Source organism: Lepidochelys kempii, chromosome 8 (assembly GCF_965140265.1).
Source record: "Lepidochelys kempii isolate rLepKem1 chromosome 8, rLepKem1.hap2, whole genome shotgun sequence".
Classification (NCBI taxonomy): Eukaryota; Metazoa; Chordata; order Testudines; family Cheloniidae; genus Lepidochelys; species Lepidochelys kempii.
In genome coordinates, this window is record NC_133263.1 from 95,951,940 (window position 1) to 95,976,807 (window position 24,868).

A 24,868-nucleotide genomic window follows, 5' to 3' on the forward strand; every position below is an offset into this window, starting at 1 on the left:
TCCGGGTGTGCGGTGTGCAGTGTGCACGGGGGCAGGGTGTGCGGTGTGCACGGGGGAGGGTGCGCCAGTGCGGGTGTGCGGTGTGCGGTGTGCACGGGGGCAGGGAGTGCGGTGTGCACGGGGGAGGGTGTGCGCTGTGCGGTGTGCACGGGGGCAGGGTGTGCCAGTCCGGGTGTGCGGTGTGCGGTGTGCACGGGGGCAGGGCGTGCCAGTCTGGGTGTGCGGTGTGCACGGGGCAGGGTGTGCGGTGTGCACGGGGGAGGGTGTGCGGTGTGCGGTGTGCACGGAGGCAGGGTGTGCCAGTCCGGGTGTGCGGTGTGCGGTGTGCACAGGGGCAGGGTGTGCCAGTCTGGGTGTGCGGTGTGCACGGGGGCAGGGTGTGCCAGTGTGGGTGTGCGGTGTGCGGTGTGCACGGGGGCAGGGTGTGCGGTGTGCACGGGGGCAGGGTGTGCCAGTCCGGGTGTGCGGTGTGCGGTGTGCACGGGGGCAGGGTGTGCCAGTCCAGGTGTGCGGTGTGCGGTGTGCACGGGGGCAGGGTGTGCCAGTCCGGGTGTGCGGTGTCTGGTGTGCATGGGGGCAGTGTGTGCCTGTCCGGGTGTGCGGTGTGCAGTGTGCACGGGGGCAGGGTGTGCGGTGTGCACGGGGGAGGGTGTGCCAGTGCGGGTGTGCGGTGTGCACGGGGGCAGGGAGTGCGGTGCGCACGGGGGAGGGTGTGCGGTGTGCGGTGTGCACGGGGGCAGGGTGTGCCAGTCCGGGTGTGCGGTGTGCGGTGTGCACGGGGGCAGGGTGTGCCAGTCTGGGTGTGCGGTGTGCACGGGGCAGGGTGTGCGGTGTGCACGGGGGAGGGTGTGCGGTGTGCGGTGTGCACGGGGGCGGGGTGTGCCAGTCTGGGTGTGCGGTGTGCACGGGGGCAGGGTGTGCGGTGTGCACGGGGGAGGGTGTGCGGTGTGCACGGGGGCAGGGTGTGCCAGTGTGGGTGTGCGGTGTGCACGGGGGCAGGGTGTGCGGTGTGCACGGGGGCAGGGTGTGCCAGTCCGGGTGTGCGGTGTGCACGGGGGCAGGGTGTGCCAGTCCGGGTGTGCGGTGGGCACGGGGGCAGGGTGTGCGGTGTGCGGTGGGCACGGGGGCAGGGTGTGCCAGTCCGGGTGTGCGGTGTGCGGTGTGCACGGGGGCAGGGTGTGCGGTGTGCGGTGGGCACGGGGGAGGGTGTGCGGTGTGCACGGGGGCAGGGTGTGCCAGTCCGGGTGTGCGGTGTGCGGTGTGCACGGGGGCAGGGTGTGCCAGTCCGGGTGTGCGGTGTGCGGTGTGCACGGGAGCAGGGTGTGCGGTGTGCGGTGTGCACGGCGGAGGGTGTGCGGTGTGCACGGGGGCAGGGTGTGCCAGTCCGGGTGTGCGGTGTGCGGTGTGCACGGGGGCAGGGTGTGCCAGTCCGGGTGTGCGGTGTGCACGGGGGCAGGGTGTGCGGTGTGCGGTGGGCACGGGGGAGGGTGTGCGGTGTGCACGGGGGCAGGGTGTGCCAGTCCGGGTGTGCGGTGTGCACGGGGGCAGGGTGTGCCAGTCCGGGTGTGCGGTGGGCACGGGGGAGGGTGTGCGGTGTGCACGGGGGCAGGGTGTGCCAGTCCAGGTGTGCGGTGTGCATGAGGGCAGGGTGTGCGGTGTGCGGTGTGCACGGGGGCAGGGTGTGCCAGTCCGGGTGTGCGGTGTGCGGTGTGCACGGGGGCAGGGTGTGCGGTGTGCGGTGGGCACGGGGGAGGGTGTGCGGTGTGCACGGGGGCAGGGTGTGCCAGTCCGGGTGTGCGGTGTGCGGTGTGCACGGGGGCAGGGTGTGCCAGTCCGGGTGTGCGGTGTGCGGTGTGCACGGGGGCAGGGTGTGCGGTGTGCGGTGTGCACGGCGGAGGGTGTGCGGTGTGCACGGGGGCAGGGTGTGCCAGTCCGGGTGTGCGGTGTGCACGGGGGCAGGGTGTGCCAGTCCGGGTGTGCGGTGTGCACGGGGGCAGGGTGTGCGGTGTGCGGTGGGCACGGGGGAGGGTGTGCGGTGTGCACGGGGGCAGGGTGTGCCAGTCCGGGTGTGCGGTGTGCACGGGGGCAGGGTGTGCCAGTCCGGGTGTGCGGTGGGCACGGGGGAGGGTGTGCGGTGTGCGGTGGGCACGGGGGAGGGTGTGCGGTGTGCACGGGGGCAGGGTGTGCCAGTCCGGGTGTGCGGTGGGCACGGGGGAGGGTGTGCGGTGTGCGGTGGGCACGGGGGAGGGTGTGCGGTGTGCGGTGGGCACGGGGGAGGGTGTGCGGTGTGCACGGGGGCAGGGTGTGCCAGTCCGGGTGTGCGGTGTGCATGGGGGCAGGGTGTGCGGTGTGCGGTGGGCACGGGGGAGGGTGTGCCAGTCCGGGTGTGCGGTGTGCACGGGGGCAGGGTGTGCCAGTCCGGGTGTGCGGTGTGCACGGGGGCAGGGTGTGCCAGTCCGGGTGTGCGGTGGGCACGGGGGCCCCGGTACCCTGCGATACGTGTCCCGCTACCCACGGCCGGGGGGGGGGGCTGCGCCGCACGTGCCGGTACCTGCGCGCCCCGCCCACACCCGCGGGGCCGCCCCCGGGCCCCGGCCGCCGCCCCCGGGCTCACGCCGGCTCTCCAGCCTGTCAAGCCCCGAGCGCGGGGGGGCGGCCCAGCCCGCCCCCTCCCCGCCCTGACTGGCTCGGGGGCCGGGCGGGCTCCGGCGCGGCGGCAGGCCAATGGCCCGGGCTGCCGTCCGTCAGCCCGCCGGCCCCGGAGGGGCGGGGGCTCGGGCTCGGCGGCGCGGCGCGGGCGGCGCGGCGGGACCGGGCGAGCGGCGCGGTGGCGGCGGCAGTGGCAGCGGCGGCCGGGTGGAGGGAGCCCGCCGGCCCGTCCGCCCGTGTCCCCAGGCCAGGTAGGCGGGCGGGCGGGCGAGCGCGGGGGCCGCCGGAGGTGTGAGGGGCTGGGCGGTGTCGGGCGCACGCTGCCCGGGCAGGTCGCTGCTGTCCAGTGACATCCGCCTCTGCAGCTCCTGGCTCCCGGGCCGGGCCGGGCTGGGCCGGGGGAGCCGGGCGGGTGCCAGCCCCGCCGCGGCTCGGGCTCGCCTGGCCCCCCGGCGGGCTCCGCCTGGCCCAGGCGCTGAGGCAGCGCGTCCCCTCGGCAGCGGATTAGCACGTCGTGAAAGTCAAGGGCTCAGGAACACGCTGCCTCAACAGCCGCCTCGGGCTTATTGGCGCCCGCACGGCAGCTCTTGCGGTTGTCGGGGCGGTTGCTGTTTGAACGGTTCAGCTGGACGGAACCGGCCTGAACAAATCATTCAGAGTTTGGCTTTCCCTGAAACGACTGAAAGGACCAGCGGTGTCCCTGGGGAAATAAAACAACCAACCCGCCAAACCTACCGTCAGTTTTAAAAGCTAAACTCCCCGCTCTCTCCCAAACAGCCCCGGAGCCTTGAAAAGTGCCTTCCCATCCCTGTATATATGATTCTGCATGGGGAGAAAGGGCTGGCTTACCTGCCTTTTACAATAACTCAGGATTTGTTTGACTCGACACCAGGAAAGATCTCACTGAGATTGTATTCATTAACCCTTTAGGGTTTCCAGGTTTGTAGTAGCCTCTTCTTTTAAATGACCCACTGGCTAGAATATATGAAGGTACCTGGTGTTAGACCATAAGTTTGTAGGGTGTTTTTACCTGTTGTTTCCATTGCTTTAAGAGTTAAAGAGGGGCAGCTTCCATGCCATTTGACACTCCTTGTGCTGTTTTATGTAGGAGATAAGCAAGGACCCTTCCAGCAGAGGGACACAAATATGCACTATGGGGTTGCAGAGTTTCAGAAACCCAGTACCAGTGCAGCCTTCTTTGAAGCGATTGATAAATGCCAAGTAGTGCCTATGAAGGAACTGCCACAAGTGACTTGTTCGAACACTGGTAAAACATTTTTGAATTCTCAGATGTCCTTTAAAATAACTGTCAACAACAGCAGCGACAATACAGAACCACAGCAAAGTCCCCATGAAATGTCAGTACCTCTGTTAGATCTCATCCCCAAAAGACCAAGCATATTTGAGAGGCTTCCAATCCTTCAGCGGACACAGGAGTTCCGATGTCCTAAAAGCTCCAAAGAGTATTTCCAGCAACAGAAACATCAAAGCATGAAGGGTGAGTTATAAAATGCGTGAACGAAACAAACAAAACCCAACACCAATTCATCTGTATCAACCTTTTTCTTTCTGGTCTTCAGGATATTTTCTGAAATGTTTATATAATGCTGCAAATTTATTTTCTTTCCACCTTCTAAATGCGAGATAATGTAAACCAGACTTTGTCTGCAGATGGAGTACACAGAGTTCTTGATATGTTTCAAGAAAATCTTGAGACCAGCATCCTCTTTAATTTCCTTGAGCAGCCTCTCCGCAGTTTTGGAAAACACACAAGGGATGGTCATTTAAGCTGGGTCTGCTCACTGGGGTGAACTGGGATAGGTCGTCTTATTTCACCCTGTTCTTGTGGCTTAAGGTAAATGCCTAGTCTTATTAAATTGTTTGTTTGAATTTGTATGTTAGACACTGAGAAGGTGTGATTAACATGTGTGTAAGCAGTGAGTCCTCAGACCCAGGATTCCTGATGTCTGAGAGGGATTGTATAAAATCAATTTTTTTTTTTAGTTTAGAAATGCATCTTTTCATCCATCGTTCTTAAAGAAGTTAATAACTAATGACATTATATTTGGTTGGAAGTTGGTTATTTAAACCTGTCCACCTTTTGCTATTTGATTGTGTTAGCTTATCAAAGTTCAATTTTAAAATATTCCACTCTCTAGATAATCACTTGAGATACATATCTGGTTTCTGAGAGAGTACAAGCATCTCATCCATGTTATAATACACTTACCCAGACAGATGTGCACAGATTATTAGGGCAAAGGCAGTCTTTTCGATGATGTTCACAAGTTGATTTCTCTTTGTATAAAAACCTATGGAAATGTCCTCTATCTGGCTGGTGTAAGATACTTCCCACTAGGAATTGCATCTATTTCTTTCCTTTCTATTGAAAAGTAAAGTAGACTGTTCATACGTGGACTAGAAATGTTCTCTTTTGTGAGCTTTTACGTAGGGTAATGGGGCTGGCCACTATATTATTATTCTGAAGTGTCACTGACTCCAGTGAGCCTTAGTAGGGTGTCCATTTCTTCTAGCCTAAGGATGCATTCATTCATCTCAGTCTAATGCAAACTGGAGCAACAGATTATAAATAACCTTTATGTTCTCTAGAGCTTCGGCATTCCCCTTCTGATTAAAGATTTTCCCAAGTTCAGCAAGGGTGAAATTTGTGTCTACTGCACACAGCCCAAATGCATGGGATTTGCAACTTGGGGGGAGTGCACATGGGGGGAACGCACAGAGCTTTAGCACAGCTATGCTGAAGTTTCTACTACAGGCTGTGGAAAGGACTGCATCCTGCCAGTCCCTCCCCCCCCCATTTGGGGTGCCACCAGGAACACCTTTGCTGCTTTCTCAGCTTGCCTAAAAGCCCACCCATTTGTTGCCCCACAGCAAGCTGATGTGGAACTCCCCTCTGAGGGGCTCTCAGTCCCCATATGGTTTCCCTACACCCCCCTATCCCCATGTTGAATAGCAAAAGTTCCACTGTATGTTGGCTTCCCTGCAGCAGAAAGAAGTGGGTCTGGGGAGAGGGACACACATTCATCTTAACTGATCACACTATCTTCCCTTTCCTCTCCATTCATCACTGGAGTTTATTCCTGTTTGTAAAGCATCCAGTTTCTCCATTTAGGGTCCAAGCCTAAACATGCTTAAGCATGCAAGTAACCTGTACTACCCACGTGAGCAAAATTATCCACATACAGGATTGGGATTGGGCTCTTTGCCATGTCCACCTGGTGCATAATGCTGGCATATTGGATTTTTCCCATCTGAGTGGTTCAGCTATGCTGTTGGTTAAGACTTTTTAACACAGACCAGAAGCTGGGGACAGGGGAAATGAAATGTTGGGGTAGATTCTCATTGTTTTGAAGTGTCACTGACTCCAGTGAGCCTTAGTAGAGTGTCTATTTCTTCCGACAAACTACAGTGTGCATTCATTCATCTCAGTCAAATAGAAACTGAAGCAACAGATTATAAATAGTCTTCATGTTCTCTAAAGCTGCAGCGTTGTCCTTCTGATTAAAGATGCGCAGCTTGTGAAGTGACAGCAACTGCACACACACAGTTGTGCATTTTTCAAGTTCTCTTGCTGTGAGCCTCGTGCTCTTCCAGTAATAATATTGACATTTCTAAAGCACCCACCGGACACTCCATAAGCAGGGAGATTGCAGTGCTGCTGCACCAACAATTGACTGCTAATAACAAGAGCCACCTTATAAAATTAAATAATAGAATAATCAAATAATATACTAAATTGCCATCATTTGGCTTTTTTTAAAATTGCAATCTGTAAGCATCCAGACTTTGCCAATAGCCCTGCAAATAGGCTAACGGTTATAGGAAAAGACAGGTGTATGCGGACATGATGTAAGAAACAACCAAGAAATCAGAAGGGGGGGAAAAGGTCAAATGTACCCTGCAAAGGTTTTCAAGGGAGGAACTGGTGACAGTTTGATTTCAGACCATCGCACAGCGGGTCTTCTGCACTTCAGTACTGCATATGGAATAACTCCCTCTTCAGTCTGGGTTAGATTACAGAATACGCCTCCTGGTTTAGGTTTATCCCTTTTTGAAGGGTGGGAGCAGGGGGGAAGGACCCTCTTACCGTGAGCGTAAACCATTTTTATAGTTGTCTGTAAACATTTTGCCAAACATGGCTTTAATTTTTTTGTTTAAAATTTTTTTTTAAAAAAGATACTGCCCCATTAACAAAAAGCACAGCTTTAAGGCAATTGTAATGAGAAGGAGCAGCCTGCTGTTGCAATGTGCTCTCTGTTATTCCTCTGCTGTTGCGTGGTATTAAGTCTTGATCCTGCAAACACTTCCATACCTGGACAACTAGTCTAACTGAACTCAGAGCAACTGGCCATGTGCGTAAAGTTACTCAGGTGTGTAAGTGTTTGCAGCCTGGGGCTGTCTATATTTCAGCAAAAATACAGACTTTTTAAAAAGGGAGCTTCAAATTTGTCCCTTTCTGGCAATGATTTTTATTTTAAATGTGACATTTTGCCCAACCTCTCATTCGGTGTGATTGGCTGTGCTACGCACTAAGCCCTCCTTGTTTTACCTCTGATCTCAGTGGATTGCAAGCTGTAGTGTTTGCACCCAAACATTGTTCCCTTAGAGGCACTTGTGGTCCACTGGGCATAGAATAACTGTAATAAAAGGTATGACTAACTTTACAATATTTTCCCAGGGTTATGTGGTTTTGCTGTATTTAATTTTCTTTAATGCTATAATATGTGATTTGCAGGGTAGCACAGGGCAAAATAATAATCAGTTACACAAAAAATACTTGAGGTTCAGGTAGGGAAGAAAAATTGCGACAGAATACATCAGAATCCTGTCCAATATGTGTTTAAAAAAACCCAATTAAAAGCAGTTTTGATCATTACAATGAAATGCTCTTTTTTGCAGGTTCATGTGATATGTTGGATTCATGAGTCATCTGTGTTAACTCATGAAACGATACTTGTCCTGTCCTTTGTGCCGTTAGGGAAAATACTCCCAACTGCACAAACCTTTTCAGGAGCTACTTCAAACAGTTATTTAAATTAAGAGACAGTAAAGTAGTTTTAGCCTTCAGTATTTGGTCACTTCCTTGATGAGGGTCATAATTATATGATTATTTAAGTAAAGCCACAGATTAACATAATGCTCTATACTAGCAAACTTGCACATAAAAAAGAAAACAAGGGGCCAGGTCTTGCAATACCTTACTCATGTAAGTAAACTGATGACTACAGTGGGCTATCTTTCCTGGATAATTAAAGATTTGCAGGACTGGGACAAAAGGCATAAGATGGTGCAATATAACTAACCCAGTTATTATACAATATATTAGATATACTGACTGTTCTTATTGGGCCTGATCCTGTAACCCTCCCTCACATGAATGGTCATCATTTACCCAAATAGTTCCATTGAAGAGAATGAGATTACTTGCATGATTGAGAATTACTCATTTCAGTTTGGTGGGTTGCAGTTTTGGTCCCATTTTGAATGACAATCTCCATATTTACTCAGTTTCATATGTAGTACACAGGGTGTTCTTTCTCACCTCATTCTGATTCCCATACAAACCCAGCCCACTTCACATTTTGGGAGCATCGTAGTTTTGAATAATCTCTTACAATTAAATCTTATAAATCAAATAAATCTTTTTTTTTGTTTTGGGGTTTATGTGAATAATGTATAAAAAACATAACTTTCCTAATTTTATTTTATTTTTATTTTATTTTATTTTTCCCCCTTCTTCCTGGAATAAAGGGGAGAAACTGCAGCTGAAATCACATCTGCTTTAGGTCATTTTAGGTAAATCTTTTTTTTTTCTTAAATTAGCTAAAACTGTTACACATTTCCAAAAGAGAAAAATAAGTTTTCAGTTATTTTCTGCAGAAGGAAATTCCTTTGTGGTTTGTTTTTTGAGATTGGAAGTCACTGAATCGAATGTGCCCCTCTCATAGATTTCTAAATGCTATTGCACAGTTTAAAAGAAAAAAAAAGTGGATCTAATTGCATCCGGTATTTAGGATTGCATTTTTTATCTAGGGATGCTTAATGAAACACAGAATAATTGGCAAATAAATAACAAAAGAACCAACTACCAATATGTTACGTAAAGGCATATACAGCAACTATAATGTAAAAGTATAGAGCTTTCTGGTTTAGAAATAAATGAGCTGTTAGAAAGATGATAGTAGTAGATATCATTTAGCAATTATATATGATAATGAGCTGTAATTATTTCAGTCAGAAAAAAATGAGCCTGTTAATTAAAATGATACATTTTATAACCTCTTGTGTTCTACTTGAAGGAGCGGATTTAAATGATTAATAGTTACTTATTATGGCTTTAAAATTTTATATTGACACATGGAATGAAAACTAGGTTTACAATGTATTTTGTTAAATGGGGTGAGAGGATTGTATTTTATGGTAAACTAAAAGACAGTTAATTTAGGACTTCAGTTCTGCAGGTATGAGTTACTTTGCTCTTATGAGTCATCCTATTGACCTAATATTCAAACTGTTCTAAATTACTCAATTCTTAAATAGATCTGAATGGCTTTTCCCATTTTAGGGTCCAATCCTGCAAACACCTACACATGAGGTGTGTGCTGAATGATTTTTAGTAGATTTAAGACCATGTTATAGAACTGTTGAAAGATTATGTTTGTAAAACTGCTGAATTTAGAAAGAAATGTGCATGCAGATGTCTTTTGCAAGAATGCACAAGCTGTCCTGTCTTTACGCGTATTCAGTCGTAAACTCTGACAGTTATTCCATAGGCTGTGAGAATACTTAAAACGATTAAATGCACCCCTCTTTGACAAATTCAAATGGGAAATAAAGTGTAAATTTAAGAATGTGGGTAATTAACCATTGGAACAATTTACCCAGGGTTATGGTGGATTCTCTGTCACTTACAATTTTTAAATCAAGATTGGATGTTTTTGTAGAAGTTATGCTGTAGGAATTATTTTGGGAACGCTATGGCCTGTGTTATAAAGGAGGTCAGGCTAGATGATCACAATGGTGCCTTCTGGCCTTGGAAATTATGAATAGTACTTTTCTTCTACAGAAAGATTCACTTCCTTAACAATGAGCAAAGATGTGCAGTAGGTTGCTATTTAATTGTATAGGGTGAAATCCTGGCACCATTGAAGTCAATGGAAGGTTTGTTATTGACTTTGATGGGGGCGGGAGGGGGGGGTCAGTATTTCAGCCATAATAGTATTGTAGATATACCCTATGCTGTCAGGCGTGTTGAACAAGTATCAGCCCTTGCATTAAATATGTCGGTAAACTTGGAAGTGAAATAATCAGGGGAATGTGTCTGTCTGTGGCAGATTTAGGATATTGTAGGTTAACTTCCATATTTGATCAATATTACGATTACAAAATATTGTAGAAATGTGAATATACCTCTGTTTTAGAGCTTTTTTGAAACACACTTAAAGATGCTGACTGGGCAATTAGAGAGGGATTAGAGATGCAAACTGCTGCATTTCATACTCCACGTTTCTATCAGTACATGTCAACAGACCAGAGAAGTCACACAATCCGGCAGTCGTTTCACAGTGTACGGTAACTTCTTTTAATATAGGGCTGGTTTGTTTACTTTATTTGTCAGCCTCAAAACTTTATTTTCCAGCACACTGATGCAACTTATAAATAAAAAAAAAAAAAATTGGATCAAAAGCAGGGGTGGTGTTTGCTAATTCTCATACAGTGCAATCTTACCCTAGAAATCTGAAAACAAGAGCAAAGATGTGTTTCTGAATATGACACAGCTGTTACCTTGTATCCCGAAAATCCTGAACATTGGAATAAAGTGAACAAAATGACTGGTTGAAGCACTAAAATGGCAGGAGTCATTTTCAATGTGGCAAGTTAAAATCAAAGATCATGTCATCTAAATTCAAGTCCAATTCTACCTTTCAGTTTCAACTTTGAAGAATAGTTGCCAAGATTTTTTTTTCTTCACTGTACTTTAAAGCATTCAGTATGTGAAACCCCAGAGGGTATCTCCTGCTTTCTGTTTGCAGAATCCATGCTTCACTGGTAACCTGGCACAAGGCTTTTTTTTCTTTACTATGGTTAATTTAGGTTTATGAAATGATTATTCATCACTGATGATTATTGGGAAAAGTGATCTGCTATAGGAAATAGACCCACATTCTGACTTTTAGCTTTTCAAATTCTGCCTTTTAGAAGTTGGGAATTGCAAGAACTTGTATATTCAGATCGTCAAAAGTCATGAACTCGTTGTGTCTCTCCTTTAGATCATTGTATTTGTGTAAATATAATAATGTGAAGTATGTTTGGCCTTTTGTTTCACAGTGCCCGAATATTTTTTTTGGTGCTTTACACAATTAACTAATAAAAAGTATTGTAATAGAATAAATCTCATCGGCTTTGTCTTAAGGGTGAGCTAATGCAAAGCGTTTCAAATAGCATTGGACTCTCTTGTATTCAAGCTTTTCCAGTGAAGCAGGAGGAAGAATTTGTGAGTATGAGAATACATTAATCTTTCTGGAATAAGTAGAAAGCAAATATATTTTTTGTGTGGTGGTTTGCTTTTTTTGTGCACATTTAACCAGAGGAAAAAATGGTTTTAAGTAGACATAATCAGATACTGTAAAACACTTTTTAATACAGATCTCAATTGTTATTTTAAGCTTTTAAGGGGCTGAAGATTTAGTTTATTTTGGAACATTGCTGAACTGTGTGAAATGTGTCTCTGGGGGACCAGGTATTTTAATACCTAGTAGAAGTTTGCATAACAGTAGATGATGTATTTAGCCTGCCTTCCAATGCTGTAAATAAATTACACATGCTGCTTTAGACAGAGAGCATCCAATGTGTAAATCAAAGGCTAATTTTTTTAAATTAAGTAATATTTCGTAACTGAGATTTTTTTAAAAGATAAGAGTTAGATTATATGTGACAATACTCAAGCCAAGTAACTTCTCAGCACAACATGGAAGGCCTAAGATTATTTTAAATATGTGCCAGTGATTCATTGCTTTTTGATAATTTGATGTGGTTAAGTAGCTTAAATACTGAAGTCAACAACCCCTGAGGCAAAGAAAGATAATACACTTAGAATTCTATCTTAAAAATGAAATTTGATAGCTTTCACTTTCTAAGCCTGTCCAACTCTCAGTGCAGTAAAAGGAAAATAGCAGTAAACGTATTAATTTAGTTATGTACTTTTTCTTATTTACATGTATAACATAACATGCACTTTAGATAAGAAACAAAATAGTTTGAAACAAAAGAAACAAAATGCTGTTAAATACTTCATGCTTAACACAACCCCAATTCCCTTATAATAAGTTTAAATATTAATTCTGTGGAATGTCAGATGCCTAAAGCTAGACATTAGTGATCTGCAGTTTCAAATATCTAGGAGTGGGTTTATGAAACAGGATATTTAACTGGGAGAGATGACTAGCACATTTCAGAGTTATCAGAACACAGACAACAGCGCATGATGACTTTTTAAAAAAAAATCATAAAATAAAGAAAATTGTTTTAGGTGCACAGGGTTTGAAAAACTTAGATTTAATTATTACTGTGGACGAATAGCAGTGGTTTCTTACGCATTTAATTTCTAGATCTGCATGTTTTGATTTCTTCTCCTGCCGCTCTCCAGAGCAGCTGGCTTTGATTTAACCTGAATCCTACACTGAGGGCAAATGATCAGTCACTCACTTACAATTACTGTATGTAGAGCTCTTCACTGGAACATCTTCGAAGTGGAGCACTACACGAAAAAGAGTACCAAATGGGACTGGAATAATGTTTGAGGAAGGCAGCGCTCTGGGTTCAAAAGGCCTCAGTTCACCACAAAACAGATATCTCCACTTACACTTCTTTGTGCAAATCCTGCTCTTTCCCCATCTGTATCTGGTAAGGTGGGGCGGGGCGGGGCGTGGGGAATGTTTTCTGTGGATAAAAAGGAAATTGCCATTTTTATTTCCCAGTGTTTTCCTGAAAGGATTTCCAGCATGGGATTTTCGTAAACACTCAGGCCTGGTCTACACTACAGAGTTAGGTCAATGTAAACTTACATTGACCTAACTCTGTAAGCATCTATACTAAAATGTAACTCTCACCGGTGTAACTCACCCACTACACTGATTTAATAACTCCACCTCCGCAAGAGGCTTAGCGCATAGGTCCATGTAGTTAGGTTAAGGCAGTGTCCATGCAGACACTTCGTTGGTTACATCGACTGTTACTGGCTTTCAGAAGCTATCCCACAATGCCTCACAGTGACAGTTAAATTGGTGCAAGCACTGCTGGTGAGAATGCACACAGCTGACACAAGGAACGTAGTGTGGACATGCAAAAGCGATTTTAATTACGGCGGTGGCTGTACATCAACGTAACTTAGGTCAACTTAATTTTGTAGCGTAGACTTGCCCTCCATGCTGGCCTAACTGCTCCCACTGAAATCAAAGGCAATTCTACCATTGACTTCAATGGGAGCAGAGTTGGGCCAGCACTGAGTGCTTTTGAAAATTCCTCCCATATTCTCTTGAGAAACAGAGAGCATAATATACGGCCTGGTCCTGCTCCTATGTCCACTTTAGTGGCAACAGAAGCAGGCCTATATTGGGACTCTGGGGTAAGGCAATCAGCAACTCCATGTTAAACATTTTATTTCCTGGTTGGGCCTCACATGGTCCTCTCAGGCCTTTTCATCTGTGGATTGCAGGCTGCTAGAAGAGCCTATGCACATACATTCAATCTGCAGTCAATACCTGGACCTGGTGAGACCCAGAGCCAGGGAAGTCAGTGAAGGGGGAGAATGGGACAAGGGTCATGGCAGATGAAGTCAACTAGGCCAGAGTAAATAGATACCATAGTAGAGGAGTTTTAAGGGGTCCTGGGTTCTATCCGAGGCTCTGTCACTGAGTTGCTGGGGGACTTTGGGCAAGTCTATGTACACCTACCCTAGTTTCTCCATCCTGTAAGATGGGGTTAATGGCACTTGCCCTATTTGGTAGAGTGCTTTGAGTTCTAGATGAAAAATGCTATGTGAGTGCAAAAGGTTATCTACTATCATTATCCAAAATGTTTCCAGGAGGGCAAGAGCTCCTGGTCAGACACCCCCCCCTTGTGTTTCCTGTTACCATCCATCCAGCTCACTGCAGGAAGGAAGCTGAGGGGTAAAGGACATTCCTCATGTCTACTTCAATACCCAGTAGTTCAAGTTGTTAGAAATGGAGTTATAAAAGAATTATTGCAAAGTGGATTTAAAATGGATGGAGATGGCCACTGGAGTATTCTTCTTGTGTAGGGGAATTCTGCCCTCAGAGAAAGCTGGCAGCATTGACTCCACTCCACCGTCCCCTCTCTTCTAAAGGCTCAGGGGAGATCCAGCACACCTCAGCTCTGCTGGTGTAAGCTTCCCGAAGGACGGTATGCATGTGGTGTAATTCAGAGCTACCCCTCTGCAGCTCTAACTTGCACTGAAGTTGGACAGTTTGGGATGAGAGAGCTGCTATCAGTTCCCTGATGACCCCATTGCTTAGTCTGAGGAAGGTTTGAATGCAGCTGAGAATCTGTTCGACTTGTTTCCTAAATAAAACACAGCACTAATCATCTCTTTACCTAGATTCTTATACAACCTTGATTGCTGTAGTGTCAGTCTTCAGACTTGATTTACATTTAGTCAACAACTCAGAGGGACTAGTTCCACTTTTCCTGACTTTGGTGTAAATCTTGCATAATTCCATTGATATCATGTAGTTACTCCAGATTTACATCAGAAGTCAGTGAAATTAGTCGTGTAAATGATCAAGCCCAGACGATCTAATCTGCAAACATTCTTTTTGTGAATATAGAATGAAATTAGCTTGAACTGAGCAAATGATTTGCAGCATATAACTTATTTGAGAATGTTACCTTTTATTTTCCTTCTGCAAACTGTCAACAAGCAGCTCATGGGTTTGTCTTGAAAGTGAGTTACTTGAAAATAATTGCTGAATGGAGCTGTCATAGAACAAATTCTGAAATTCAGGTTATGTTGGTTGGTTTTGATTGAACACATTAATCACGTGATTCTTCGTCTCTTTAGTGCATGCTATCAGGGAGCTCTTAGACTGAGGTTACTTGTGTGAGATTGCTAGTTCAGAAATCATTCTTTCTGGATATTTACTTAAAATGTGCTGTTTCCACAAATATTTTTGCTAGTGTCCATTTTCGCTAGATGAGTCACAGAAAGCAAACACAAAGGGGCACAAACCTGGAAAGCCGATCCAAAGCTATTCATGAACAGTGTTTTGAAACATTAATTCAGCTCTAAAATAAGACTAAAGATGCAGCCACAAGCATTGTAATCCCAGCACTCCGAAGGCTCAGCGATGCCTCTCTGCAGATTAAGAGCCTTACTTTGGGAAAGTCAAGCTAAGAAAGTCTTGGGAATGTATTAGAACAGGATTTTGCAGACATTCACATATAAGGAAATGTGACCTACTGCTTCACTGTAACCCTACATGACTGTCTCAGGATAGGAGTAATGGTCTTTAGGGATCTTTACTTTCTGGAGGTGGGGAGTGTTAATTTTTATAGCAGTGTTCTGTACCAACTGCTGGAGGAGTTGCCGGGGGACCCACAAACCAAGAACACAAGTAGTTCAGCCATCACTGGAAGCAATAAAGGTGATTTTATATATAGTGTAGAGGCTTCACAGTAGGCAGATTGTCCTGAGAGGTCAGGGAGATGGCTTCACAATCTAAATAATATGAGACTCGAGAAAATTTGCCATGAAAAATAACTCCCAGTTTATAATCAGGTTGGATTCAGGGAAAACTGAATCATGGTACCAACTACAAGTGCTTAATTTGTGCCATGGCTGAGCCCTGACACTTCTAGGCTTGGCAGTGCATAGCCCCGGCATCTCTGGGCTTGCTGCGTCAGTCATGAATGTAAAAAATTGCTTGAGCCCCAGTACCTCTTTCCTAACAAATTAAGCACTGCCAACTACCATCAAAGAAAACCAACAAGAGAGGTTAGATGAGACCTCCACCGTTTTGATCAACCTACAAATGCAGTTTTAGCTTGTTGAGTAAACTAGTTGTACTTTAAAGCTAGACACTAGAAGGACTGTCATGTGAGCCGCCAAAGTGTTTCAGGCTCTGCAGCTCAAAGAAATACTATGTACATGGAGTAGCCACAAATTCTTCTGATGCACTATACCTCTGCTGCTATCAATCTAGGCTTCCTACTGCACCCATCACTGTGGAGCATGACAATGGATTTTCTATGCCGGTATTGTATATTTTAGTAAATGAGCCAGATTTCCAGTGCCCTGCTCTTCTCCCTGCTGGCTCCCCCTAAAGAAACACTTTCCCCATTGCCATCTTCCTGCCATTCCCTTTCTCCTCTGGTCTGCTACCTCATGGTATTATGAGGAGCCCTCAAAACCTTTCAGCATCCCAGTCTCCTACTATCTGACTCACTTAACAAACATCAGTGGCACCTCTTTCTCCCTCTTAAATGCAGTGTATGCACAAGGACATTGGAGGACGTGACCATATCTCTTTGTCAAGAAAACTCTGAGAAGGCCCACAATAGAAAACAGACAAACAAAAGTGACAGGAAAGTAGGAATGGGAGAGCCAGCAATGAACAGTTGGGCATAGGGATTATTGATCTTATGTACAAAACAGTTGGGATCTGTTTTATGGCATTCTGTAGACAAGCCTTTGTTAACCCAGGATTGCCTCTTGAGGATAGAAAATGCCAGCCATTGTTCTGAAGAAGGCAACAGCCTCACTGATATTTAATTAGGCTAGGACTGGAATTATTATTCTTTCTCAGAGCGTTCCATCTTCCAAATATTAAGAGGCACTGGAGGCACAGAAGCCTTCTAGCACCACTGCCCTGTGTGTCTTATTTGTGTCTCTGAGCTCCTAGATGAAACACAGACAGCGCCTGGTGAAGGTAAATCACACAGAAGCTTTACATCAGTGAAACCACTGAAGAAGATTTTGTAGCAGAATAGTCAAGATTTAACAAGGCAGCTATTTGCCAATGTGTAGAAGAATCGAAAGGATGATGTGAGCGGCTCTTAAACCTCAATAAGAAGGAAGGACTCTAAAAATAGATCAAGCAGTGTATGATTAAGAAAAGGAAGTGAATGTGTGCATGGGTGCAGGAAGTATAGAATGTGGTGCATGAGTGATGAATCCAAGTGTGAATTGCTTTAGTAATATGCTACATTGAGAGAATTAGGGTGATTCAGAAAAGGTGGATGGTAAAAGCAACATTCATTCAGCAGTGTCGCCAACACTCTCTTTTGGGACCTGATGTTGGCCAGAGACCACCATCAGCTTGTCCCACCAGAAGGTGCATAAACTGCTGCTGCAGTAGATCTCCAGCAAACGCAGCACCTCATCCGGTCTCTGTCAAGGAGAAGCAGCACTGCTATCTAAGGCCATTTCTTGCAACTTTTCACGAGGCTTCCCCCGGTACAGGAGACTGTGCCATGGCCATTCCTATATCAACTTCTCTGGGACTGCCCAAAACCAGCACTCTGCAACAGCTCTTTGTTTACATTCTACAAGCCCTGATAACTTCCCACCACATCTCACAGCTTTTCTCTCCCTGTCTGTTGTTGTTGAGGGCCTCTTCCCACAGTCACCGCAAGAGGCTCTTTTCTGAGATGAGTCACAGCTCCTCCATGTCTCACTGCTGTCTCCATTACAGTGAGCCATACCCTGTATCACGCATTCAGGCAAAACTTCAGTGAGATTCTGTCAGCAAAGAGTTAAAGGATGGAAATGGAGTCAGTCCCAATCAACATTTGTGCCATGCAAAATAGATCTAATCAAACAGAACTGATATAGTTTTTTAACAAGATCACAGGAGTCGTAGATAAGGATAATTGTGCTGATATGTTCTATTTGGACATCTGTAAGGTATTTGGCGTAGTGCCACATGACATTCTGGCATTATACAAAATCAATATGGCACATATTGAGTGGATTAAAAGCTGACTAATAAATATCAAGACCTAGATGTTAATCGGGAATTATCAAGCAGCTGTGGTGTTTCTTGTGGGATTCTGCAGGGATCAGTTCTTGCTTGGCCCAAGGCCATTCAGTATTTTTATCAATGACATGGCAGAAAGTAGAAAATCATAGCTGATAAAGTTTGCACGTGACCCCACAATTAGTGGAATGGTAAATAATAATGAGAAAAGACCACTGATACAATGTGATCTGGATCACTTGCTTAGCTGGGAGCAGTCAAACAATGTGCATGTTCTTTGATTAGGAGGGAGAATGCAGGCCGTACTTGCTGGATGGGAGACTGTGTTCTGGAAAGCAGCGACTCTGAAAAGGACTCAAGGATCATTGTAGATAACCAGCTGACCGTGAATTCCCAGTATGATGTTGTGGAGGAAAGGAGTACCGTGATACTTGGATGTATTAATGGGAATAAGGAAACGATGTTAGCTCTGTATGCAGCATTGGTGAGACTTCTGCTGGAATACTGTGTCCAGGTCTGGTGTTTACACTTTAAAAAGAATTTTAAAAATTGGAGAAGGTTCTGAGAAGAGCTACAAGAACAATTTGTGGTCAAAGAAACCTGCCTTACAATGAGAGATTCAAGGAGCTAGTTTGTAAAGAAGGTTAAGGGGCAGTTTAATCACTGTCTGGAAGTGAGTATCCAGGAAGAAGATATCTGATACTTGAGGGCTCTTTCATTTATCAAAGGCATAACTAGATCCAATGGCTAGAAAATGAAGCCCGCAAAGTCCAAACTGGAAATGAGACACATTTTTGACTGTAAAGGAACTAACCACTGGCACAGATTACCAAAGGATGTGGTAAATTTGCCATCATTTACAGACTTTAAATAAAGATTGGATGTCTTTCTCAAAGATGCTATCTAGTTCAACCACAAATTATTTTGTTCAATGCAGGAATCACAAGGTAAAATGCTGTGTTACGCAGGAGGCCAGACTAGGTGGTCATAATGGTCCCTTCTGGATAATCTAGGATGTGTTGCAGGATTTGACCAATTAAGATGCCCCAGCACAAGGGTTGTAGACCTGGCTTGACATGGGTAACTGAGGATGGGTGAGGCTTTATTTTTTTGGAGGCAGGATTAGGGAGGTAAATAAATCAGCAGGCTGGAAACAGAATGTCCGCAGTAACTAAGATAAGGGGGAGTGCCAGGGAACCATTTACCATGGACAAAATAAGCCTGGCACGTAGGATGAAGTAGAGGTGATTGTGCAAGCACAGTGTGTGGACAGAGCATGCTGTACATGGATTGGTTCCTGCAGCGTTACCAAGCCAATCCAGAAACGTGTGATGCAGTACATAGTTAAGAATGCCTGTCTTGTTAGTGTTGGTAAAAATGTAAATAAAGTAAAGTTCTGCTGTGTAACTTCGGATGTGTAATGTGCCTTATACCCACCCCCTACTCTTCCGTCTGATCACCTTAATGTAGCTTTGCTGTATGACAGATAAAGGAACCTAAGTGATGACTGGGACTGCCTACAATGGCATGTGGCCCATCTGCGACTACTAGGAGCAAAAATCTTCAACAGCCAGAGGCGGGACACTGGATGGAGAGGGCTCTGAGTTACTACAGAGAATTCTTTGCCAGGTATCTGCCTGGTGGATCTTGCTCACATGCTCAGAGTCTAACTGATCACCATATTTGGGGCCAAGAAGGAATTTCCCCCCGGGTCAGATTGGCAGAAACCTTAGGGGTTTTTCCACCTTCCCCTGCAGCATACTTGCAGGTTTAAACTAGTGTGAATGTGAATTCTCTGTAACTTCAAGTCTTTTAAAACCATGATTTCAGGACTTCAGTAACTCAGCTTGAGGTTAAGGGGCTATTACAGGAGTGGGTGGGTGAGGTTCTTTGGCCTGCAGTGTGCAGGGGGTCAGACTAGATGATCACGAGGGTCCCTTCTGATCTTAAAGTCTGTGAGTCTATGACTTTGGAGTTGAACTGATTTCTTGGGTGCCAGAGAACTAGATAAAGTGTTCTCCCAGAACTGGATGAACTGTTCTAAATAAACTCATAGTTACTTTCATTTTGCAGAGCAAGCACTCTTGTAAGAGGGATCATCTCATGGGTCCTTCCCCTCTGCTTTCTCTGGCCAAACTCACTTCTGAAGTCAAAGGGGCTCTGCACATATTCAGGGCTTTGCCCGTGTGAATACAGTTGCAGATTCAGGGTCTAATTTTAGATATGAGGTGATGAATGATGGTGACGAAGTGTAGGGCAAGGATGGGCTCAGGAAAGTGGGGTTTCAGCACTAAGATCACACCGTTGCTCAGTATAGGAATGTGTGCATCTTGACGATTCTGTTAGTAATTAATTTGTAATTATTCTATTTTGCTACATAAATGTTTCTAACTATAACTGTGTAATCTGTCCTCCAAGGTGCCTTCTTTTATGAGTGACTGAGCCTCCATGCTGGTTTCTTGCTGGGCTTCTCTCTTATGCAGACGCCACCAGGAATCCCTACCAGCGCCGGATTTTGTGCAATCGTTTTGTGATGTGTCCCACTGTCCACCAGAGGCTGAGCTGAGACGAATTAAAACCTCATGCTGGGCTCGAAGCATGGACATATTGGAGAAAGCCACAGTTTTATCCTCTCATTGCCCCCTCTGACCAGAATATTGATACTTTTCATCTGTCTCTTCCCTTTCTTTGCTTTCAGAAACTAACACACAAGCCCTTCTTCCCAACCCAGAGATGGTGACATACTAACACAGTTATTACAGCAAACGTGGCCCTTTCTCTGGTATGATGTTTTCTTTCTGTGGGGAGACTGAAATACTAACTCACAAATAATATCTTTAGAAGTCTTATTAGTCACACATTTTTAAGACATTCCAAAATCATACCGCACTCCTTCTGAGCTTGTCTGTTGCTACCAATGATTCAAAGTTTGAAAACTCTCCTTTAGGTTTGATTTACATTTTGGTCGTAGGCACTTGTTATTCCTGGCACATGCAAATTCAGTTTCATTAAAGAAAAATCTGTTTTACAGCCACGCGACTCAGATCTGCTGCGCTTCTAATAATTGATGGCTGGTTTCCTTATTTCCTGCATTGTAGAAAAATAAGGACCTTGTTAGGCCCAAATAAGCCTGTATAAAGTCACAGTGTGAAACAGTGGATTGAGGTTGTGCGGGACAGTTGTGGGCAGACTTTACAACGTCAAGTCACAGTCGATGGAGGCAGCCAAGGGAACGAACTGACACAAATTCAACTCAAATTTGGGTGAGCTCTTAGCTCCCTGGTCTTAGATTTATATCAGTGACACCTTTTCTTCCTGCTGGTGCCTAGGCCAGGAACAGATCTGTTTCTGTCCAGGTAATTAGCTGCTCTGAGTGCTCTGCGGTGTGGCTGTTGTGCCCCCTCATTTGCTGTTATGCTACCTAACGTTTATATTTACTATGTCTGCTCTCTTGCTCCAACAGGCCAAGTGTGTGCTTTGGAATAAAGGGCCTGCCATTGGGAGTGCTATAGACTGAGAGTAAATACTTACAGAGTATCTACAAGCGGACAAATTAATATCAGTCTGAACTGTCATCACGGGGTTTTTTGGGTGGTATCCGTGATTTATATTTTTGTGCTGGGCAAATGGCTGGCCTTTGATGCCTGCCACGAGGGTCTTTGGGATGTGCAACTTGGTTTGTAGACTGGGGTCTGTCTTTCATGGCAGAATCTGTGCTTGTATTTTTAGAAGGTCGCCAGTGAAATCGGATAATACCCACATTCATTGAAAACAATCCATCACTTTTAGCGAGTTGTAATGATGTTCAGGTAGGTGTCACCAGAAGGGGTAGCCCAACAAATGCCCACGGCCCCATCATCAGCACCATTCAGCAGGCCTTCTGACTTAGGTGTAATTCTGGGTTAGAGAGCTACTAGGTTAAAAAAAAATAATTAAAACAGCAGCATCATAAAGAAGGTTGGTTCTGAATATTTTGCCCATTTGGTCAGAACCCTACTTGAACTGCATTTCTTTTAGACAAAGTAGCTGAGTGAAGTAATTTAAAGACTTGATTCTCAACAGTGCTAAGCAGTTGAAGTCAGTGGGAACTACAGCACCTCTGAAAGTTAGGCCTTTAAATTCTCTCAACTGAATCCTGTGGCATTTAATGGTGCATAGTTTAGGCTTTTTGTGATCCTCTTTTTATGGCACACAACGTAGAGTTTACCTGTGGAACTCTTTGTCAGAGGATGTTGTGAAGGCCAAGACTATAACAGGATTCAAAAAAGAACTAGATAAATTCATGGAGGATAGGTCCATCAATGGCTATTAGCCAGGATGGGCAGGGATGGTGTCCCTAGCCTCTGTTTGCCAGAAGCTGGAAATGGGCGATAGGGGATGGATCACTTATTACCTGTTCTGTTCATTGCTTCTGGGGCACTTGGCATTGGCCACTGTCAGAAGACAGGATACTGGGCTAGATGGACCTTCGGTCTGACCCAGTATGGCCGGTCTTACGGCATTGTGTGTGTGCGTGTTGCAATGTTATTATTTAATTCCTTCCACCCTGAGCTGCAGCATACAATGCAACTCCTTTCCAGGCAGACGGTTGCTTAGAACACTATGCTGGGTCATAATCCGCTGCTCCACCAAGGAGTCAGTACCTCTCAGAGTAAAGTTAGGACTGGGGTGGGGGAGTTGCCCAAAGAAAATGCACCATGTTTATTAATTCTACACTTTCAAGGCCTGAAACTCTCACACACGGACTTCCCCAGAGGGGGAACAAAAATGACCTACTCTCTCTGAAAATCCGGCAAAACTGGGATGTTTTGTCAGTTTCCCTAGCTTTCCCACAGCTTTAGTAGTGGAGCTCCATTGGCTCCATTCCAGCTGATAGCAGCAGAGTCAGCATAAGATGTGTTAGATAGAGGGTCTAGGGGACTTAGGAATACTATAGCTCTACAGTCATGCAGTACTGATGAGTGGAGTTTTCTGGGGAAGAATAGCATCTTAAACTCTTGAAGCTAGAAAGTGAAGTGTGATATTTACGGGGTCTAGATGCAGCTGTGATTATCAATCACAGTTGTTAAAAATGATTTACCCCTCCATACAACAGGACCAGGTTGCTGGTCTTTAGCGAGGTTTGGTCTGTGGTATCTGAACATGGAGCTCAGAACTCTGGAATTCTCCCTGAAATGGACCCTCTGCACAGCATTGGTCAGCTATGTGACCTCTCGACTACAGTTTTCTCATTATATAAAATGTGGGTAATAAGACCTGCCTCATGGAGGGATGAAGTGCAGGACAGCATCTCAGCATTATTGTGGAAGACATTAGGCTGTGGAAATTGAGTTAAACTGCCTCACTGAGTGACCCCAATGCTAGCGTAGTTACAGTGGGGGAATCTCCAGGTAAGGAGAGACTTTGGCACTGTTGCTTCCTTTTGGCATTGTTGGCACCAGAGGCGGGCCCAGCAGTGAAGAAGCATGATGCCCTAGGGAAGAGTTTTGTAAAGCGTGTGGCAGTAGTGAGGGAGGGGACACTCGCTGAGACACGGGGTAGCTCTTCTTCCGCCACTCCCCAGGAGTGTCTGGCATTCATTGGCTGGCTGGGGGGAGAGGTACTGATTGATCAGCAGTCCTCAGTTCCCTGGATTTAACCTGCAGTGGGGGTCATGTGGAGTCTTTCGGCTCCGTTCCAGCATCCCATCCCTACCCACCCAAACTAGAGATGAGAAGCCAGCCTGACAGATGCCGCGGGTCTAGCTGATAGCCTGTTTGGAGGCCAGGAAGGATTTTTTTCTTCCATGGGCCAATTAGTGGAAGACTAGGGAGGGTTTTTTTTGTTTTTTTGCCTTCCTTGCAGCACCTTCAAACCACAATGGGTTAAGTAGGAATGTGCAGCCCTTGTAGGAACACGCTCGCAAGGGAGTGAGTGAAAGGAGAGCGCTACACCCATAGGCATAATGGGACATCATGGGTGCACGTGCCACACCCTTGCCCAAGTTGGTGGCTGAAGCTGTAGGGTGGAATTGGTGTGACTGGGGTGGGGAGAGGGAGTGTTGGGAACCTTCGGGTGGAGAAAGGGGAGTAGGAATTGGAGAAAGCAGCACCCCCTAGACACCATGCATTTCCACCAGGAATATGCAAGACCTCACTATCTGTACAAAGAGGTGAAAGAGGATATAGAGGAAAAATTAGAGAAATATTTGTTTAAGGGGGAAAAGTAAAAGCATTTTATTTTCTTCGCAAAACTTAACCCATTCAGAGTAGTTTCCCTGCCACCTCCTTCAATATTAATAACAATAACACCTTGTATTTCTACAGCATCTCTGTCAATGTGAAGAATCCTAAAGCACTGTATATACTTTATATAGGTTTGATGCTTCAACACCTGTCCAGAGATGCTGAGCAGTTCTCAACTGCTGCTAATATCAGTGGGAGCTGGGGAACTTTCAGGATTGAGCCTAAGTGCCAAACTCCCTTCAGTCCCTGCTGAAAGGCAGATGGTGCCAGAGGGCACCGACAGCACGTGGCTCAGCGAGGTGGGAGAGGATATCCTCAGTTGGTACAAACTCCTGATCTTATCTTTGACAAGTAGACAGGATTTTGAGAGCCTGATGCTAAGCGTCTAAAATCACTGTCTGTCTTCCCATTGACTTCAGTGGGCTTGGGATCAGGCCTTTGGTTTTCATGAGCCCTGAACCAAGACCCCAGATCCAAACACTCCTGAAGTCTGGAGAAGTTTGACTCTGGAATGAACTTTGTAATTTGATTTGCTTTAGCTTTTGAGGTCTTGCCCCAAAAATCCTGCACCATAAACAGCAAAGCACACAGCTTATATACATGGGAAGGAGGAGGGGCTGGACTGGCTTGCTGGAATTCAGAGCTGTGCTGGCAGAGTCTCCATATGCCAGCCTGATGCTCAGATCCACTAAACTATTCAGTGGCGGTGCTGGATACTAAAATTCAAAAACCTCTTGCATGGTATTGGGACTTGTTAGCAGTCAGCAGCAGCAGCAATCCCAGCCAGTGTACAAGTCAAGGTGGTTAATTTCCCCCCCTCTTTTAATAACAAAACATAACGGCTTCTCTGGGTTATGAGGGGTTTTTATAGCAGAGTTCCATGGTGGAGGAAACTGGTTTTCATTGTGCAGTTCGTGATATTGGTTTAAATCCAGGAACAGTGATGTTATTTAACAGGTGCCTTAAAGGCATAGTGCT

The 24,868-nt window shown here is 45.9% G+C and overlaps 1 protein-coding gene across 1 annotated transcript in view; it reads left to right on the forward strand.

Annotated features, from left to right (window-relative positions):
• Positions 1 to 2,819: 2,819 nt before the first annotated feature.
• GLIS1 (GLIS family zinc finger 1) overlaps positions 2,820 to 24,868 on the forward strand; it is a 259,140-nt gene continuing 237,091 nt past the window's right edge. Inside the window, exons 1-2 of the mRNA XM_073357637.1 lie at positions 2,820 to 2,900; positions 3,758 to 4,147. Coding sequence (XP_073213738.1) covers positions 3,796 to 4,147 — 352 coding nt within the window. The 5' untranslated portion in view covers positions 2,820 to 2,900; positions 3,758 to 3,795. The remainder of the gene's footprint in view (positions 2,901 to 3,757; positions 4,148 to 24,868) is intronic.